The sequence below is a fragment of the Martes martes genome, assembly GCF_963455335.1.
Source record: "Martes martes genome assembly, chromosome: 11".
In the NCBI taxonomy this organism is placed as follows: Eukaryota; Metazoa; Chordata; class Mammalia; order Carnivora; family Mustelidae; genus Martes; species Martes martes.
Window position 1 is genome coordinate 31,462,819 of NC_137899.1, and position 22,041 is coordinate 31,484,859.

General features: G+C 35.3%; 1 protein-coding gene across 1 annotated transcript in view; it reads right to left on the reverse strand.

The window, feature by feature from the left end:
- SEMA3D (semaphorin 3D) overlaps positions 1-22,041 on the reverse strand; it is a gene marked incomplete at its 5' end in the record, with an annotated part of 126,269 nt that overhangs the window by 85,643 nt on the left and 18,585 nt on the right. The window contains 2 exons of the mRNA XM_080818780.1: positions 1,508-1,570; positions 20,554-20,714. Coding sequence (XP_080674906.1) covers positions 1,508-1,570; positions 20,554-20,714 — 224 coding nt within the window. The remainder of the gene's footprint in view (positions 1-1,507; positions 1,571-20,553; positions 20,715-22,041) is intronic.

Sequence of the window (22,041 nt, forward strand, 5' to 3'; positions counted from 1 at the left end):
TTTCATTTCAAGTAAAATAAATGCAAAAACTATTTCCTGTTTCCTTTGATGCTAATAGCCTCCGATATATTTCTGTTAACATAAATGTGCCTGAAAAGATAACATTTAATACTGAAACAAAACAAAATAGGGCATAATCATAAGTTTCTTTCTTTTGTTTTGTTTTGATCATTTTGTGTTGCAGTGGTCGTTACAATGTATTAAAAGCTCCATGACAGTAGAAACTGTTTCCTTTCATACACATACTTATGTACATATTTAGGTTCTTAATAAATGTTTGTTGAATAAATAAATACATGAACAAATGGATGAGCAAACCAGCTGTCTCAAATTCTTAGTCTTCTAAACTTCCCCTCAATTATATTAGGCATCATGTGTCATGTTGTTTTATTTTTGTCCCATTGATAAAGTGAGAATTTTTGTATCCAATTATGCTTTCCTCTAACACACACTCTTTGTTGTTATTAAATATAAAGGCATAGCTCAGCTTAATACCCCTGGGTTACTGTGTTTACTGCAACATTAGAGACTGTTGCACAAGAAGCCTCAAGATATCCGTGTTTCTGAAAAGTTTAGAACCTCTTTTCATCTTCAGTTACATTCAGGAAGTTATTTATTTTGCCAAGAAGGAAAAAAAAGAGAGAAAGAGAGAGAGAGAGAGCAATTCTTCCTATCACCACAGGGCAAGAAGTCAGGGCAGAACACGGAGCATCTGGCCTGAATCAGAACACTCCGATGAGGAGAAGAGGCAGAAAGCCACAGCACTCTTCCGTCATTGCTGGAGATAAAACAGACAACACAATGTGGGGGAGAATGCAGGACAACTTGGACAATGTGAAAGCAATTCAGACAGGATGCCTCCGAAGCAATTAAGTAGGTCTCCTGTATCTGTAGGTTTCCTTAAGGCGGCTTGAACCAGAAGTTTCTATGAGAACCTCAGTATTTATCCTTTATAAGTTATTTTATATAATTATGCTTCAGTGAATTTTAGAGCAAATTATTTCTAGTTCTTTTCCAGAATGTTATAATCCTTCTTAGTATCTCTATAATGTCAGCTCTTGAAATTTTTCTTCTGGATGTTATAAGTTTAATTTTAATCCAAATTAACTTAAATATCAACTGAATGTTTGTGATGCTAAAATACTCATGGTTTTGTATGCATTTGCAAAATATTGGCATATAAATGAAAAATATACAACCCTACGAGTGTATTTTCTGATGGTTTATTTTTTTAATGTTTTAAGTGCATTTCTGAGATTTGTGTGAAGAAAAAAATAATACCCAGAATTAACACTTTAGAAAGTCTAGTATTTCTAAATTTCTAAGAATAATGGCATTCCGTTTGCCAAGATAGAAATATTTTATATCTTCTTAATCTTTACACAGAATGTTAATGCAGTCTTAAAAATAATATACCAATGCCATTAATTCAATAAAAACCAATATAAATATTTATTATCATATCAGTACCAGTTTAACAAAGATATTTTTAAAGTCTCATACTTACATTGGCATCTTTCCCAGCTAATTTACATAATTCCACTCGTTCTTTTGCAGCGGGCCAATAAATCTGTAAAACATTTCAAAGTGTGTTAGAATCTCAATATCTAAAACACCCTACAATTCTAATCAGGGAAATGAGTGTGTTAAATTGAAGAGTGGATATTAAGCTAAAAGCATGTTGTTAGATATGACGTAAAAATCTCGAGATTCAGTTATTTTCCAAAACCACCCTAAAAAAATTTCTAGGAAAAACTACAGAACCATCCATTTGTATATTTCAATCTTCTAATTTCTTTTTAAATGTATTTAATATAGGTAGATTATGCTGAGAAAGCCATAAAATCTTAATACGATGCCAATAGAATTTCAGTATAGCATTTGCTTAAGTAAGAGATTCTATTTACGCTGTTTTCTGTACTTACCCAGAGTAGTGGGGCATTATAAATGTGTACAGGGAAGTGTATGAAACAACATTTGTTACAAGCATTATTATCACGCCAAGTCAAAGATCAGTGTGGATCTGCTGGCAAATGTAACATGTATGGAGCTCAGGCGCATGTGTCAAACATTTTTATATGTATTATCTTATTTAAATTTCATAATGACCTCTTTGATGGCTGGAGTTACTCTCCCCATTTTCACATCAGAAAACTCATTCATATGGCCATTAAGTAACATGTCAAGTAACATGCCACAAACGTAGTCACCGGCAAAGCCAAAATATGACCCAAAGTCTCTCTGAACTAGGGGGTCTCAGTCACCACACAGTAATTATTATTTGGGGAAATGATTAAGGATGAGAGCAGCAAATCCCTTGGTTGGTAGCTTTTGATCATGTTTTAGCCATCTTGAATTTATCACACACATTTTCTTTCTTTCTTTTTCTTTTTTTTTTTTTTTTAACAAACTTTAGCAATTCTGTCAAGAAGGTTTTGCAAAATAAGGCTCAAATAGTTACTTTACTCCATTAGCCTAAAGAAAGAAACATTCTGCTAAGCTACAGGCAAGAAGAAACAAGAAGAACTAACTCCGAGTTGTGTATATGTTCCAAGAGTTCCCGACAAACTTTGATTATGTTTCTCACCAATGTTAGCAGAAAATGTCTTAACAGCTGAGGAAACAGGAAAATATCCTGAGGGAATGCACCGAAAGAGACTTGTTAAACCTGGAATTCACAAATGACTTAGAAGTCACAAGTATTTATATGGTATTATCTTCATAGTAAAACTTTAGGGTTTTATGGCTCTGAATAAAGAAGAATAGAGAATACCACTCAAACTCTCTTAATTGGCAAATTCAATAAAATTACTAAGATTTTTAAAGGAAGCAAGATTTTTCATTTAGAGCACATTTTAACAGGCTGTAAATTATGTCCAAAGGTGCGCCTAGGCATCTCTTGCAAAATACAGGCAGAATGGTTAGAACCAGCAAGTACGCTCAAATGATGAGCTAACCTTGATGCGGTTCATAAAAATGACCTGAAGATGCTATTTATTCAAAAATGGTTTAAATCATGCTAATTATGTGTTCACACAATTTTGAAAATTAGCAAGCCATAAAATAACAACTAGACCACAGCAACAAAAATTAGTATGGATGGATCTTAGCAATTCGTTGTCAGGTTAAAAAGTACAGTCCCCCAAATCACAAACAGAATGATCCCCTCAGAATAATGTTAAAAAAAACCTAAAATAAAATAGACACTTTTAAGGTATGTGGGTAGATGGAATAAGTAAGTAAAAAGAAGAACAAGAGAGTGATGAATACGGGATTCAGAACAATGGTTGCTCCAGACTGTGAAAAAGAAGGCTTAAAGGGTGGTAAGGAACAGCTATTTATCAGATCTTAGCTTTTGTTGGGGATGGTATTTCAGGAATTTAATGCATAATTTAAAACAGCTGAGTAATGCAGATTAGAGAATAAATTAATCAAAATGGGGCATGCATAGGCTGATGGAAAATAGTCAATCATCTACCCAGAATCATGAGGTCCTAAATAAATGGATGAATGCAGAGTAAGCATAGAACACTGCGGTTGGTGGGAAAGTTGAAAGTTTCTTCCAGTTGCTTTTTAATTGTTTGTATATTTGCTTATTTTTAACCATTAGTAGCAAAAGCACTGAAGCCAGTCTCAAGTTATTTTTTTCTTGATGATTCATTTTTATTATTAGTTTTAATTGTGGTAAAATGGACATAACCTAAATTTTACCATCTTAACTATTTTTATAGTTCAGGATCATCAAGTATATTCACTTCGTGCAACCAATCTCCAGAATTCTTTCATCTTGCAAAACTGTAACTTGGTATTTGCTGATTCTTGCATATTATAGTGACTTTGCAATATTGTAGTGATTCTTGAATATTATAATGATTTCATCGGACTGAAAACAAAGTGTATGCAGAATACATAGCCATGATCTGCCAATGCGTTTAACCATGAGTTCGTTTTACTTGGTCTTTAGTCTAGATTAAAACTTCTTTGAGTCCTTAAAATATGTCAGATGCTACTCTTTTCTGTTTTTTGTAATGATAAGTTTCAATCACATTTCAGAAATAAATTTAGACCAAATAATTATAGATATTTGTTCTGATCTAAATATCATATTGGTATAAATTCTATAAAAAAAGAAAAGGAAAATACAGAATTCTTCTATATTAAGTAAATAAGATTTAAAGAGGAGGAAGATTATCACAGGGTTCTTTTTTTTTTTTTTTTTACCTTGAATCAACTTACTGGGTGGTGAGTTAAAGCAAATCATGAGATAAATGTTTCTAATATTGACTTTGTATATATTTGTAGGGGCTTCAGAAAGGAGGGAGTTATTTAAAGAGTGATGAAATGTGGAAGCAATCCTTATGTCTTCTTTGAAATCTGAATGAAAGTTTCAAAGTTAGCACAAAGTAGGTATTGTTCACTAATTATTCCTTCAACACACACATAATTACAAAGGGCCCTCTGTATGCCTGGCAAGGTGTGGCACTGAGTCAGGAAGATAGTTCTGTAAACAGAGAAGGTGACTGCATTTCCCCAGGAGATACAAAGTGAGCAGAGAGCTCAGAGGATGGAATCACTGGGCTCAGGGGGCACCACAGGACCCGGAGTGGCTGACCAACATACAGAGCCCGACTTTTGAGCCATTGTTTCCAATTACTTGCTCTTAATAGTTTCGACTCTAATTTTTTCTTAAAGACTTAATGCTAAAAAGAGGAGTTGCAGATTCCTTTCTTCTCTTTGCAAAGGAATACAAATCTCTAAAAAATGTATTAATGGTTTTGTTGTACATTTTCGGCTATTAATTTTAAGTCATATAATTGTAAGTTGAATTGACTGTTAAGTCACATAATTGTAAATTGAAATGTGTCATCCTAGTTAATGAAGCAAAAAAAACTAAAATTACAAGCACCAGAGAATCAGGTTTTTGATTAGTGGGTAAATGTTTTACAAAGATACCTAAGCACTGAGAATTTGTTGAGCGCCAGAAACCAATTTTAATAAATCTTCTAATCTCTGTTTATAAAGGATATTTTTTCCCAAAATGTAATCTCACTTTTCATCATTTACCGTCAATCCCATAATGTCTAGACCCTGTTAAAAATAGAAATTATCCTTTAATCATTATTATTGTACAGTAATTCAAGATAGTATCACAAAGATAATTTTACTTCTTAAGATAATGTAAGCCTTAAAAATAAAGATTCATTAAGATTAGACACTGGCTTATTTTGACACAATGCTGTCAAGAATTCAGGAATTGCAAATAGAATTACCTTAATACAACAACCTAGGAGATATCTGATTGTCTTCCAGCCTCGAAACATTTACTTAAAAGGAGGTAAGAAGAATCATTGTAGTTGTGCCAATATTTAAAAGCTATCACTTTAATTATGATTTATAGCAGGATTTTCTTTTACTCACCACCTAGTCATTAGAATAAAGGGTCTTTTAAAAAATATTCCTTTTAATTCTTTGTTGGTAAAGAATTTAAAGAAGCAAAATTTCACTTAATTGAATTTAAAAACATAATCGAGCAAAACAATAAGTAAAAACAACAAAAAACCCACATACTTATATGGGGTTGGTAGAAATATGTTCAAGTAATATTTTTGTTTTTCAATAATGTTTTGAAATGGTATATATGTGACATACATACCACTATATCTCTCTATATATAATAAAAGTCCTTCATCACTTTCATATTCTTCTAGTCAAGTTGTGTGTATGCATATGTGCGTGTATATATGCACGTGTGCACGGTATGTGAGCATGTGCATGTGTGCATATACTTGTGCATGTGTTTGTAGGTGGATAGAGAGGGAGAAGAGAGAGAGATGCACACAGAGATACATCCAGAGAGATATTAACTCTGATTGAGTACAGAACAACAGAATTCATGAATACTCCCCAACTTTCAGCTTGGTTTACACAAAAGCCCAATAAGGACCCGAGATCCACAGATTATTTCAGTACTGAGTATTATCATATTCAGTATCCCTGATTATTTCAGTAAAAATACAGTGTCCACAAAATCCATAAAAATCCCTCTTGATCATTAGGTAACGTGAACAGTTTTGAAGCAGTGGTTTTAACATTCTCATGACTTCTGAATTTATTGGCAGTAAAATGACATGTACATTTCCTCGCACTTCAGAGCATGGTATATGCAATGTCATGCTATATTAAAAGCTGTATGAGCAGGACAAACAAAACACATACCCCTAAAGTTGATGCAGCTGTACTACTCCCTTAGAAAGTTACCTGAGGATATTTTTCTTTCATTTATCAAAAAGAGACATACCAGAGGCAGAGATACTACTTGCGTAATTGCCATAATAATTGTCCTGAAATATTGCCATGGGACACTAGTTTTTTTTTTTAATTAACATATACTGTATTATTTGTTTCAGGGGTACAGGTCTGTGAATCATCAGTCTTACACAATTCACAGCACTCACCATAGCACATACCCTCCCCACTGTCCATCACCTAGCCACCCCCTCCCTTCCAGCAACCCTCAGTTTGTTTCCTGAGATCAGGAGTCCCTTATGGTTTGTCTTCATCTCTGGTTTCATTTTGAGGGAACACTAGTTCTTAATTAGCATTGTATGATGTGCCAGAGACAGCTTGTAAGGCTATCATTTTGGCGGACAGTAGTCTTTGGAACCTTGGTGCTTAGATACAAAGGATCTCAAATACGTACAAAGCTTACCACTGCTCTCTCCACCCACATGGAGAACAGATGTCAGAAATCAAATATATCTTTTCTGTGGATCGAGATGAACAAGAATTTATCTCAACATAATTATTCAGGGTGTAACTACTAATTGAACCACTACTAAATAATTAGGGGTTGCAAATTAATTTTAATTTGAGTGCTAATCTTATAGATCAAGTTAGTAACAGAAAACTACTTTGGGAAACAAGTAAATAAATTTATAAAATTTCTGCACTTGGAAGTGACAATTTATTGGTTAATGTTTCAAAACAAGTACGTCTGAGAAGTCAGTCTCCATATTCTATAATTTACTGATTTAACCGTGCTATTATATTTATGTTGTTTTCATAAAATTTCACAATTGAAATAGAACATTTCCAAAGGATTAATTTGTGTAAATTTCACTTTGAAGGATCAAATATTAACGTCTAAAAACATATATGTAGTGCTCACTGTGGCAGCTCATTTACTAAATAGAATGATACACAGAAGATTAGCATGGTACCTGTGCAAAGATGACACATAAACTCAATCTATATTATTATTTTTTGTTTTAAATTTTTGTAAAGATTTTATTTATTTATTTGAGAGATAGCGAGAGAGATTGAGAGAGAGAGAGAGAGAGAGCATAAGCTGGGGGAGAGGCAGAGGGGCAAGCAGACTTGCTGTTCACCAGGGAACCTGTTGTGGGGTTTGATCCCAGGACCCCGAGATCATGACCTGAGCCAAAGTCAGATGCTTAACTGACTGAGTCCCCGCTAAGTGCCCTCCAAATTGTTTTTTTTTAAAGACTAAGAGTAAAAATACATACATGTATATATATATATTTTTTTTTTCTTTCAGAGTTATAGAATGTAGATTACCAGTATAATAAGGGATCATTTTAATGAAATGAAAATTGTCCTCAGTGTCACTTTACATATGCTCAGTGGTTATAAAGTTACATTTTACGAGACAGGCCCTACTGACAAAGTTACATTTTAAACAAATTTTTAAAAGAGATTTAATATCAATTTCCTTATGAAAATATAATGGGAGTGGCATGTATTTAAAAATACAACCTATGATCTGATTATCTTATACTGATTTTATTTGCTTATCTCTATCCAAAATCCAAATTTTTTTTTTGTTTTTTGTTGTTCTTTGAAGAAATTTTACTTCCGTTTGAATACAAACAGGTTAGAAAAACTCACAAGTAAATCCTGCAATGTCTCTAACAATTATTGATTCATTCATAATTTATAAAGCTTATTAACAGTTATCACCCAGTAAGGTGAAAATGTCAGGAACTTTATTTTTAATTATTTAATCTTAGGCAAGTTACAGAAACATTCAAATAATGATAAGGCCTATAACAACATCTTAAGGAAATTCTAATTATATCTGCTCTTTGTTACATCTTTGGAGAAGCAATTTAATTGACTTAAGTTAGCCAGTGTAAGGTTGATCAAATGGCCCTTGGCCTAATTCAGAGATGCCAAAATCGAATGGAATACACAGAAGGGAAAGTTACAACTTATTCATAAAACCTAATTACGGACAAAAATTCAGAGCCCTAAAAATGCAGATGGTTTTGAACGGTTGTAAAAAGAGTTGGGAAAATGTTGGTCTAAATGCCGTATGGTAAAGGATTTGAAACAACCAAGCGAGCAAGGACTGCTCTGGGTTCCAGGAACAGAGAGAGAGAGAGGTAGGAGATCTGAGCTCAAAGAATGAAGTCCTGAAAAATAAGGACAACAGAACCAAAAGTAGAGCTTGCATGATTAAAACTGGCTGGGGGTGGAGAAGGGGCGTGGAATTGTTATGGATGGGGAGATTTACTCCTAAGTTTGGGTATGATCTGCCCATGTAGCTTCCTTCATGAAGTCTTTTTTTTTTAATTTTTTAAATTTTTTTTTAAAGATTTTATTTATTTATTTGACAGACAGAGATCGCAAATAGGCAGAGAGGCAGGCAGAGAGAGAGAGGAGGAAGCAGGCTCCCCGCGGAGCAGAGAGCCCGATGCGGGACTCGATCCCAGAAACCTGGGATCATGACCTGAGCCGAAGGCAGAGGCTTTAACCCACTGAGCCACCCAGGCGCCCCCCTTCATGAAGTCTTGAGTGAGACTTGACTCTCCCTTTTCTTTTTTGGAACTCAGCTCAAAGCCTATTTCACATTTAGCCTTCTTCCACTGAATGTCTCTGAATGCGAATACACTGGTGTTTATCATATCCATCGGGCGCTTTCCTTTTGCAAGTAAATTTAGTTTGGGACCCTTTCCTGGGCATAAAGATCAATGAAATGCAATGGAACTAGAATACTAAACTTGAGCCCCCACTTCACTGATCATGAGCAGCTAATGCTGTGGTTTCAAATATTATCTCAATACTGTCCTCAGAATGACTCTGTTCTATTTGGAAGACATCTGACCTCCTCTGGATGGTGCTTTCTTATAAAAGGCCATTTTAATATCACTTCCCCCAGAAAAGCCGTCTCTGAAAACCAGTTGGAGTAGTGTTTTCCGTCTTGCCATTTGCAGTGACATGGATGGAGCTAGAGAGTATTGTGCTAAGCAAGATCAGTCAGTCAAAGACAAATACCATATGATCACACTCCTATGTGGAATTTAAGAAACAAAACAAACAAGCATACGGGGAAAAAAGAGAGAGAAGCAAACTAAGAAACCGAGTTTTCACTCCAGAGAACAAACTGGTGGTTACCAGAGGGGAGGTGGGCATGGGGATGGGTGAAATAGGTGAGGGGGATTAAGGAGCACACACCTGTTGTGATGAGCCCAGGATGGTGTATGGAAGTGCTGAATTAGTGTATCACACGCCTGAAACTAATATTACACTCTATGTTAACTAACTGGAATTGAAATAGAAACTTTGAATGAATGAATGAATGAATGAATAAAGTCAGGTTCCCCCCACCCCAAGGATTATCAGCACAGTTTTTAACAATACTTATGTGATATTTTCTTATTTGTTTCCTTTTTTTTGTCTCTATCGGACATTCCCTTTAGAAACTGGAGGCCCCATGAGAACAGAGACCTAACCAGTTTTATTTTCCACTAGATGCCCAGCATCTGGAAGTGTGCTAGAGATAAAGTAGGAGCTCAAAAATCATATATTGCAAGAAGTGAGAGGAATGTTATTGTATCACGATACCTAAAACGCAGTTTTAAGAAATCCATGAATGGATTGGTAGTTTTGAATTCGTACTGCAGTCACATGTGAATGGGAGTGCAACTATGCTTGTGGATATATTTTATAATTCTGTATGACATACAGGTCGCAGTCTTCATTACCTTCCTAAGTGTACGACTTAAATAAATGACTCACTGAAGTTCAGTGACTACCGATCTTGAGTGACAAGGAACATTGCGTCTACTTCCTACTCTCTTTAGTACCTGGCACAGTATCACATGCGTAGTAAGCACTCAATAATTATTGAAAAGTGATCTGCAAAGTTTCCCTTAAAATTAGAGACAGGAAAGGAGCTCTTGTCAGAGTTCTGGCAGAAGTCTAACCACATCCTGATAGTCCGTGACAGTGACCAGATGGGACTGGCCCATCTGCACCCAGGCTGGGGAGCCAACACGTCCATGAACGAGGTGATTGTTTTACCTCTGCGGTTACTAGACAGCATGTGCTTCACAGGCACTGGGAACAGATTAATCACCATGAAACTAAGCAGGGTGCCGTATCACAAAAATTAATTTATTGGGATGTCCACATGGTTTCCAATGTTTATATTTTCTTAATTTCAAATATTAACTAAGAATAAAAAAGTGACAATTATCTTTTGATCAATCCCTTTGATTTTAAATGAGCAGTTATTTATTCTGAGACTTTCTCCCTAAATAATAAATTTATAGGGTAAAGCATTAGAGGGGAATGTCTTATTCAGCCATGATGTGAGTTAGAACTGGAGTCAGAAGGTCATTCAGACTTATAAAAGCCTTTCTGCTTATACTCAGTATAAAGCAAGCAAGTGCAGGATCTTCATGTATGAAAACCCTCTTGTTTTAGACTTCCTTGAGGAAAGGGAAATAACAAAGCGCTTTTCATGCATGCTATGCAGAGAAGGGTGTTTAAACATTCCACTAAAAAATTATTGTATTTAAAATTACAAACTCATTTAGCTTGGTTATTTTCTTAATATAAGTGCTTAAAAATAGGGGCAAAGTGATGAACTTCAAGTAACTTAATTTTTATAATCACATATTGAGTTGATGTTAAATAAGGAGAAAAATTAGTACAAAAATTGCATTATGGTTGTTAAGCGGAAGAAAAACAACTGCCACATTTATAAACATGGAATTGCCTTACTAACATTCTGTTAAAAAGAAAAAACAAACAAACAATCTTCTTAACATATCCAAGTTCTAGGTTAAGTGTTTAATATTTATGTTTATCCAATGTTTTCTTTTAAATAATTCTGATTATTTTGTGGTTAGACAACCAGCAGAGTCAAGTTCTGAAGCAAATGTGGGAACCTAAATTTTAGCAAGGCAAAACAAAATTGTGTCAACTTATTCCACAAAAATATGGGTTTATCTTAGGTAGACTGGGTAATGTATATATTGTTTTTGTACAGTGATTTTTCATTTTAAAATCCATAGGAAAACTTCCCTCCCCCTGAAACATATTTAGGAGTTTTTATATTGAAAACAAACATAAGGGACGCCGGGGTGGCTCGGTTGGTTGATCCACTGCCTTCGGCTCGGGTCATGATCCCAGAGTCCTAGGATCGAGTCCCACATGGGGCTCCTTGCTCGGCCAGGAGCCTGCTTCTCCCTCTGCCTTCTCTGCCTGTCTCTCCCTCTGCATATGGTCTCTTTCTCTCTCTCTCTGACAAAAAAACCATAAATTACTTTAAACAGAAAAATTATAACTATTATACTGCTTTTTCCTTGAATACTATAAGTTTAACTAATAAGTTTTAGGTTTTTGGTGGGGCTCATTAAAAGATCTTACCTAACACAGCAATTGTTTGAACATTTTATTTTATTTTTTAATATTTTTAAAAAGGCATTTATTTATTTATTTATGAGGTAGAAAGAGAGAGAGAGAGAGCATGAGCAGGGGCAGGGGGGGTGGGGCAGAAGGACATGGAGAATCAGGCTCCCAGAGAGCAGGGATTCTCCGTGGGTGATCCCAGGACCCTAGGATTATGACTTGAGCCGAAGGCAGATGGAACGAGCCACCCAGACAACACTGAACATTTTAGATATAATATTTAATTTTGACACAAATGACTATTAAGATAATTAATTTTTTATTAATTAAAAAGGAGCAAAGATGATTAAGTATTATCTCAAAATGAAAGTAAACCATTTGAAGATTAATTTCAAAGATCATTGAGGGGCGCCTGGGTGGCTCAGTGGGTTAAAGCCTCTGCCTTCCGCTCAGGTCATGATCCCAGGGTCCTGGGATCGAGCCCCACCTTGGGCTCTCTGCTCGGCCAGGAGCCTGCTTCCTCCTCTCTCTCTGCCTGCCTCTCTACCTACTTGTGATCTCTGTCTGTCAAATAAATAAATAAAATCTTAAAAAAAAAAAAAGATCATTGAAAAATGGAATCAGATTCCAACAGAAATCTGTGGACAAACATGCAACACAAAGATGTAAAACAGCATATGTTTTGTTTGAGGCTATACTAGTCAAAAGGCAAATAATACTAAGAACATTAACATTTTTCTTTTGGTTGCTTCTATGGTTCTAGTTTGTATACTTCGGGAATGATATACAATGAGGATGCCCATTAAATCTGGAGGTAAAACATCATCCTTTTGAGGGCTCATTTTATGGCTTTGGTAGTAAGGCAAAATGTTAAAAGAGAAGTTTTAGCTGAATAAAAATTCAAAAATGAGATGCTAGGTCAAGAAGCAAAAATTTCTTATGTAGGCAGCCAAGAATCCTATAGATAATTTCACACATGTTTGGCTATAAATACTTGGAAACTAGAGATTAGAAAGTTTTTTCCTTTCCCTAGAGAAGGATATTTCACCTGAGACAGGTCTATAATGTGTCCTACAACCCCCAGTGTGAGGAGTAGGTGCCAGGAAAGGAGCTTTGATAGGACCTCAAGAAGTACCTGCTGTTGGACATGCAGTTGGTGTAACATTCTAGATTAATCTCTAAAGGTGAGAGAGAGCCTGACAAGCTGTGGGGAAAACAGAGACCAGACTCAGTGGCTATACTGATATCAGGCTGAACTTCTAGAGTGTGTCCAGGAAGACACATGACGGTTTTCCAGGGAACAGATGGGAGCCATGCTCGCTCAAAAATGGTATGGCATGAAGTCACCTTAGGTCCTGTTCAAGAATGTTGAGTGAAAAAAACTTTGAAGTTAATACCTCATTAAAGTGCAATCCATCTTAGGATAAAAAATGGGAATATACCAGTCAGAGAAGAAATGTAGTCACGCTTATCCAGAGAACTGCGAGGGAAAGAACGCCAGAAAGAGGAAGTTCCCCCCCAAACTCACCAAGATGCCTTTGAAAGAAAAGTCACCTTTAAACATCTGACAAGGCCAGAAAGTTGAGAAGTGAGGTCCTTTTGATAATGACAGTAGAGTAGACACTTGTCCGAACCCCTCTCCTCTTCCCTTCTTCTGATTTGACTAGAGGGGTCATAAAATGTGTTTAACAAGCTTCAGGAAGAGGAGGAGTGCTAGGTAGGAACAAAGACAAATCTCTGAACACCTACCTGCCAGGAGTCTTCCCTCACAAGGCATGTCCAAACAGGAACAGGTAGAAGAATCAGAGGTTTGATGTTACATGAGGTTGAAAGTTTTATTACATCAGACCAGGCCTTTTAATTGCTGGATAACAACTGCCTGTACTACCTTAGAGTAACCCCGAAAACCATGGTAGCCTGCTGGAGTTACCAGACAGGTCCGGAGAAGAGTTCCACAGAATAGATGAACGAATTGCGGGAGGTAAAATAAAGTTGTTTATTATTACACTCGTTGAGTTGACATACCAGTCGCCATTGGGTTAGTAGGTAAAATAAACAATAACTATAGTCTCAGAGTAAGTTTATCTCTCATTGATCTACCTGTCTGCCTCTATAGCCCACTTGAGAAAGAAAAAAGAGAGAGAGAGAGAAAGAGAGAGAGAAGCAAAGGAAACCAAGAATAATTCCTTGAATAATATGAATACAAAAGCAATACTTAGTTTAATAAATCATCCCCTTTGTGACCTGTTTGCTTACATCTTGATTTAGAGGCTCACTCCACCCATGCATGGTTTGAAATGCTTCCAAAGTGAGTAAGGTTTTCAGATAGAAAGATCCCAACAATTCATTAACTCAGAAGTCCAAGTAACTAACATAACAAGATTACTGGAGATTACACACACACACACACACACACACACACACACACACACACATTTTACTGTTACTTATGACTACATTAAAAAAGTGAGAGAGAGACAGAAAGAGGAGAGAGGGAGAGACTTTCAGCTTATATATATGATTCCTGGAGTTTACATAGAGAGGGCTCTGGATTTTATATGGATTATTACTGGGACCACTTAAGCCTGGTTGAGGTAGAGAATGTCCATTTCTGGTCAAAGTGCCAGATATCACGTAGTTTAGAATCATTTGTTTAGAAGCCGTAGGCCTCTAAATCATGTACTACAAATGTAAAAAGCTCATTATTATTATGTGCACATGAACAGGTTTCTGAAGCATCGCTTATAAATTAATGATAATGGATATAAATGTCCGTCTACCACTGACCATCTTTTTTGAGGACTTTTAAAATTATTTTTTCATATGCTTTCTCTGACTCTGGAGATAGCATAAGATGTTAAGGGCTAGGCCAGGGAAATCTAGTTTCTTGACCTTGAACTGTGAGAAATATACACATGGAAATATATACAGGGAAAACAAATTTACTCAGTTTCTCAAAGGTGTTTTTCCTCCATCCTAACTAAATAAGGAAACAAGAGACTGCAAGTTCCAAATATAAATGCAAACTATTTTTAATTAACCCATTAACAACAATCCAAACTTTACCCACCCATCTTGAACTAGTTCAAATCCCATGCACATTGACAACAGTAGACATTCGACTGATTTTTTTAATGAAAAAATGAAAAAGAAACACTGACTAAAGTAGAACAAAAGAAGAAAATATACAAAGTTCAGTCACTAAAAAGTATCCCCAGGGTCCCTGGGTGACACAGCCTGTTAAGTATCCCACTCTTGGTTTTGGCTCAGGTTTGATCTCAGGGTCATGAGTTTGAGCCCTGTGTCAGGCTCTGAGCCTAGTGAGGAGTCTACTTGAGTTTCTCTCTTCCTCTCTCTATTCCCCCCTACTCACTCTTTCTATCTCTCTAAAATAAATAAATAAATAAATAAATATTTTTTAAAGAGCCTCTCAAGTTTTACTTCTACAATGCATATAGTTGGTTTCAACCCAAAGAGTGATAAAATCAAATCAAAGGTACATTATTTGGGGTATAATTCTGTTAGGATATATATTCAATGATGCTTAAGTGGTATTTGTTATTTTATTTAAAAAATATGTTCTCTGTACATTATTTGGTGGATAATGCTAACTACTTGTACTACAGAATAATTATGTAGTCTTTAATTCTTTCAGTTAATTATATTCTTACTCGCTCCCAACAACCTCACCCTCCAATTCTTACAATATTGAGGGAAGAAAATTTACAAAGTATAAGAAAATCTGAAGAGATCTGCAGAAGACCAGAGTTCATAAAGCTTACATACATTGGAGAGTAACAGAGAACTTTCACTGTGGCAGATGAACTCTTACATAAGCAAGAAAAGTAAAGGTCAGCTGATTTTTTGACCTTCACCATGTAGGGTGTAGAAAAATAAATTACCTCAAGGATGTTTTCTCATAATGAATACTTTCCAAGGCTATCTCCTAAAAGAAAAATAAATCCTGCCAGATAAGTTCCTTGCAGAACTAGCTAATCTTTATAATTCTCCCCAAATAGAAAACGTATACTTTTGCTTTTGACTGGCTGAGGAAACATCTGTTTGCCTCAGGTAACCTAAGTTAATGAGAAAAGTGTGAGTCCCTAAATAATTTTTTGTCCAGAAAACTTGTTTTCTATTCCCTCTCTGTAAGTGTAATGATCAATGTAATTGATTCCTGCACATTTCTTCTGCTTAAGGTAATTGATTGATGTAAGCACCCTATTTTAAGTTCAAAAATGGGAATTGACATATTTCTGGCCAATGAGATGTGAGAGTTCAAGAAAGGTCTTCTTGATCCTAAGAAAGAGACATAATAAGTGATGATCTTTAATCACTTTACATTTTCTGGTCTGAATGTGACCCCTAAAATTGTCACTGTCACCTTGCTACCAACCTAAGAATAATGCCAACAAAGATTGACAGACAGAAGAGACAGAAATAACTGGGTCCTTGATAATGTCTTTAAGCAGATGATGATATTCCATCTCTGTAGCATCCCAAACTCTGGACATTATTCTTTATTATATAATACAATAAATTCCCTTAAATTTTAGGTGTCTTTTCTTCTATGTGATAAGCATGATACATTGGTCTTACAATCAAGAGAGAAAAAGTTAACAATATTCCCAATCCAAAAAAAAAATGAAGAAACATATTCTGTAGTGTCTTTTATGTGTAAGACACTGTACTATATGCGAAAGGAGAATCAGAAATGCTTGGAAAGGGTATAATTTGGATGGGGGGTATATTTATTTATACCAATGAATAAAGATAATTCTATCTGTAGGACAACTGACATTGATATTAAAATACAAAATGCTGTAGCAAACACAAAGGATTGTCAACTCCCCTACCATAACAGGGAGCCTTGGGGAGCAAAAAGCAATAAAAGGGTAAAATTTGGTAACTGCCTTGGAGAATTCAGAGGAATGAGATGAGCAAAAAAGTGAGCGGCAATTTCAGGAAGTTTTAGCAAAGGCACAGAACTTGAAAGGAATTTATTTTGAATGGAACTAACAGAGCAGATTGGGTAAAAGAATGAGAGAGAGGAAGGGAGGGAAGCAGAAAATAAACGGCAAGTGAGGGAATAATGAACAGTGGATAAAAATAAGACTGGAAACAGGGAGAGCCATAGAAGTCAACAGAAATCTGGAGTTCATTCAACTTCATCGGAAATCAAGAACTCCAGAAGTGTATAAACAGAGAAGAAATATGGTCAGATTTTTATTTGTTTAAGAGATAACACTGATGGTCACGGTGAATGGATTAGATAGGGAGAAAATGGAGATTCTCTTTTTATAAGATAAACTCAGTTGAATAATGGTATTATCACTTACACTACAGGGAAATATTGAAATGATTGCCACCTTATCAGTTTGGCCTGTCAGCTGAGGCTTTATTTGGTCTGTATCACAGCTCAGGTCTTTGTTTATCTAATACTACTTCCCCAGCGGCCCTCTCACACGTGTTGATCCCAAGAACACTCCTCGACAAATACCCTATAAACTAATCTCCCTCTCCTAGATGGCTTTTGGGGGAATTTAACCTATAGCACAACAGTAAGAAATGGTTCCAGATCCACATCCTTCCCTTGGAATGCAGTCACGTTGGGCTGGTTCTGATTATTTCATTTTGGTCTAGTGGTGGGAGGAGGAAATGTCCAATCAATGTGCATATCTATCCTGAACCTGTCCCACACAGGGATGTACAGAGTATTTCTTAGCTGAAGAGAGAGGCCTTAGGGACTAACAGTGGAAAAGCCTACTTGAAGTGAGAAGTATCCCACCCCATGTGTGCTTACACTTGCCACTAAGTCTATTAAATCCCTATGGAGATATTCCTTTCTGTCAAGAAAAGATCAGAATCTTATCCCTATAATCTAAATAACAACAACAAAACAAAAAACCCCAAAACACAAAGCAAACCACTTGGTGTACTTAAATTTTACTTTTTAGACAGTAGAAATACCCTAAAAGTTCAAATTTTTATGCTCTTCCTCTACAGTCATTAGTCATCAAAACTTATTGAGCATATAACTGTACCATTCATTGTAGAAGACTCAAAATCTCTTCTGAACAGAGTAAAGATAATACAAAGGATATTTGCAAATTTTCATTGCTGAATTCGTCTGGTAAAGGATGTTGCTAAAAATCCCGGGTATTCCCCACTAAAGGCCTGTGGCAGTTATGAAGTAATGATGGCCATTTTTCAATAGGTACATCCTTGTTTGTACAAAGACTTTTACATAAACACATATCCTAAAATTTGACACTGCAAATGAATGCTTTCTGCAGACTTTTTTTTTTTTTTAATTTCCCAGAGAAAAATATCCCCAACCAGTCACTCCTAACTCAATTATATGTTGTAGATTGCTTTAAGTCTAGGGCATACAAAGGACATCCTTCAGCCCCACAGAGTCCCACCATGTGTGGTTTCTTCCACAGAGAAGTTTGGATTTTTGCTGAAGGGCATAGAGCCAATGCAAACCACATAGGTCTAAACACTGCTAAAGCACTCCATCTTGACACTTAAACTTGCTACTGTGGAGTACCTTTTAGCACTGGAGTGATTTATATAAATTTTCAATGTGGATACCTACATAAACATAAATTATTTCCTTTGTATACATAACCTCTTCATGAATTATACATTTTATAAAGATAAAGGAATATCAGTTGGGCAGAAAATCTCTGGTACAGTCCCTAATTTTACAATGTGTTCAAATAACCATTTATTTCAATAGTATCATGAGGGAAATCAATATTTCATAAACATTTATTTTATTAAATATTAGCACATTTCAAGGATGGAATGTAGCCAAAGAGAGATTTGCTTAAAATAGTCACAGAAGGAAGTTATGTTATCAGAACTTATTTTAAGCAATGATCTAACACACTCATTTCAGATAAATGAACTTTTTCTTCTAATCCCTGAAGGCAGAGAATAGCACAAGAACAAATTCCCTTAAAAGTATGAATTGCTTTTTGCTCTTATACTAAAACTGAGACATATTTGGAAAAATGCTTTGTTAGCTATGTAGCAGCTCTTAAAGCAAAACTGCAAAACTAAGATTTTCTTTAGTGGCTTTCATAAAAGAAGTTATCTCTTAAGATATTTATTGATGATTGAGCTATTAGTTGATACCATCAATAGGCTCTCTGATACAAATACTTTTTTAAAAAATTACTAAGGAAAAAATACACCCTTAAAAATAAATGGAATGGAACTATAATGGCATAATGAAGGTAAGCTTTCCAAATTCTAGCACATAATTCACTGCTTATCAAATTACAGAATAATATTTTTTAAGAAGATAATCTTATGAGTTTGTAAGTGTATTTAGACTATCACAAATCAAGAACAACTACTGGCAACATTTTACCCTCAAACCTTCTTCTAGAATCATCTAATACATGCATATACACTTATATTCAAAGACTATTTCTTTATCAAGTCTGAGCATTCATAAGAGGTATCTCCTTTTCTTTTGGTAGACCTCAAAAATGGACAGGAGAACTACTTAAAAATTAAATTATTAAAAGGCAAAAAACAGTGTTTCCGATGCAGGCATTAATTAAGCAATATTAATACATATGGAGATAAATATCTTGCCTATCTAGACTAAAGCTCCTAGTCCTGAATGATATTCAAATAACTGAGCAATAAATATTTAGTTATTAAAAGCACTTCCAAATCAGAGGTTTAAATTAAAGTGGTCATTGAGGGGCGCCTGAGTGGTTCAGTGGGTTAAAGCCTCTGCCTTCCGCTCAGGTCATGATCCCAGGGTCCTGGGATGGAGCCGCACGTTGGGCTCTCTGCTCAGCAGGAAGCCTGTTTCCTCCTCTCTCTCTCTGCCTGCCTCTCTGCCTACTTGTGATCTCTATCTGTCAAATAAATAAATAAAATGTTTAAAGTGGTCATTGAGGTGAAAGCTATTTGAAGCTTCAAAGTTCTATGATGACCTATGAACAGCCCTTTCTGAATGGAAAGAATCCTCTATTAATTCAGTATTGGAGACTATTGACCTGAAATCTTTAATGGCTCTTGGCATTTTTTTGAGGGGGGTGGGAATACTTCTGAAAAAGGAGAGAAAGAGAAAACAATCTAAGATGTCTTATAGATGCAGAATGGGTCATGGATTATGTCTTCTCGTCCTTCAATCTCTTCCAGTCTTGGCGTCCATCTTGACTTGCACAGATATTGGTATTTGTTAAAGTACCAGCTGGTCATAATTTATAAAGCCTAAAGTGTGACACTGTTTCCTTTGGGTACGATGTTCCTAACTGCAAATGCAAAGCACAGCAGCAGCTGCCTTTTGTTTTTTCAATAATTAGCATATATTTTCTTTTAGTGGTAGATTGCTTTTCATGAGCTCATATTTGGGTTATTACTAATCTTCATCCTCTGAGTGTGATTGGGCCATTGAAGAATACTATTCAGTGAAAATACAAGAGTGTAGGGGAAAAAAACCAGTGTGGTGTTAAAACGCCACCATAGTCACACTGCCAATTTAAGAGTATGGTTGTTAATTGAAAGTTAATACAAAGCTTAATTTTGCAAAAATTGCTTTAGATATAAATGTTAATTATTAATAACCCATTTGCCAGCTTTTTAATCTAAACCACTGCATTTCTCTTGTATAATCTCTTTCATTCATATCCTCAAAGGTTTTATTACTATACTTATTCACTCTGAATGGAGGATATGTATATGTACTTAAATCCACAAAAATCTAAAACGTGTATCCAAAGCAAGGTGTTCTTTTAATATGTTCTTTTTGGATATGTAAATGACCTAGTGATCTGACTTCGAGTCACTTAAAGCAAAAGACGAGGAAGGCACAGATGAAGATAAATGGACATTCAGTCAACTTCATATAAATAAACTGACCTTCTTAAAATTTTTGTTTAAGTCAACCAGACTGAGCAGGAAGATGTGGTCCTTGGCTCCTACAAGCAGCCTGCCCCTCTCCTCATCCAACAGAATGGTTTGGAAATCTAGTCCTTCTGATGAACCCAAAAAGGGTATACAGCTATTTGAAAGCAGCAAGTCTATGGGAAAATAAAAGAAGAATAGAAAGAAAGAAAAAATTAATTGGAAAATATTTATTTGCCTCAATACATGCTTTTCACACTCTGTAAATGAATATATACAGCACGAATGCTCCAATTTAGATACAAGCAAACAATATACAGTTTTAAGCACACAGTCATGTAGAAATCAATGTGGTTTATGACATTTGTATTTTATTGATACAATATGAATCTAACACATGTAAAAATGCAAGACACTAAAATGAGTATTAAAGCAATTAAATGCAAAATATTTCACAACTCTGGTCATCTTCTTAAGTTATAAATTAAAGCATCATTATATAGCGCATTTGCACATGGGTTAAATCAATTAATATAGGCAAAGTTAGCATCGAACTAAGTGTGACAAACCTCAGAGCATTTCTTTGCCCTCTACTTTTGATAACATTAAGACTCATGGGTGAGTTTGGGGGATTATACTCTTCCTAGTTCATGTATTCAGAAAGTAAACAAAGTAGCCAAATCCAAGAAAATGGATTCTGAAAGATATATGATCCTAAACCAGTAACGGGATCAAAACTGTAAAGCAGGAAGGGACCTTGAAACTCAATTAATACAAAATCATGATTTTATAAATGAAGGTATTTAATTCCTCCAAGGTGAAGCCACAGGCCCTAAAGTCACAACGTCACGTGGTGGTAAAGCTATTAACGTAACCTCAGTCCCAGTCTCCATTTCTCTTTGACACGTGTCTGTATGTCCTAATTCTTTTTTTCAGTCACAGTTGTGATATGGACAGACTTATTTAAATCTAGGTCTGGGTTTATAGAAATCCAAATCTTTTCAACAGATTTTGCCCCAAGTATTTGTCTTAGCCTCTCATTTTCTACAACTGTATAATATTGAATATCAATAAAGTAATAATATCACTCATTCTTTATTAAAGTCCATTAGATATTGTTGGACTTTAAAACTAAAGCATTATTTTCAAGTAAGTCATTATTAGTTGATGAGAAAAATATAAAGAAATGATGTCTCAGAAATAGGTATCAAGATACTTCTAAAATGTATCATGGCATTGTTTAACCTCTGTAAAAGGGATCTTTGAGTCTTTGAAATTTAAAGCCTATATATTCCATATATCAACTGCAGGCTTTATTATTATTTCACTTTTTTTTTACTAATTTACTAATTTACAGTGGTTAAATGTTATTTCCCTTATTCAGCAAGACAGATTTTGATCTTAGTTTTGACAAACCATGAGGCTGTATGCTGGAGAAGATACAATACTATCTGAATTCTCAGGCAAGTATGGTCTTATTAATGTTCATGAATCATGCTTTAT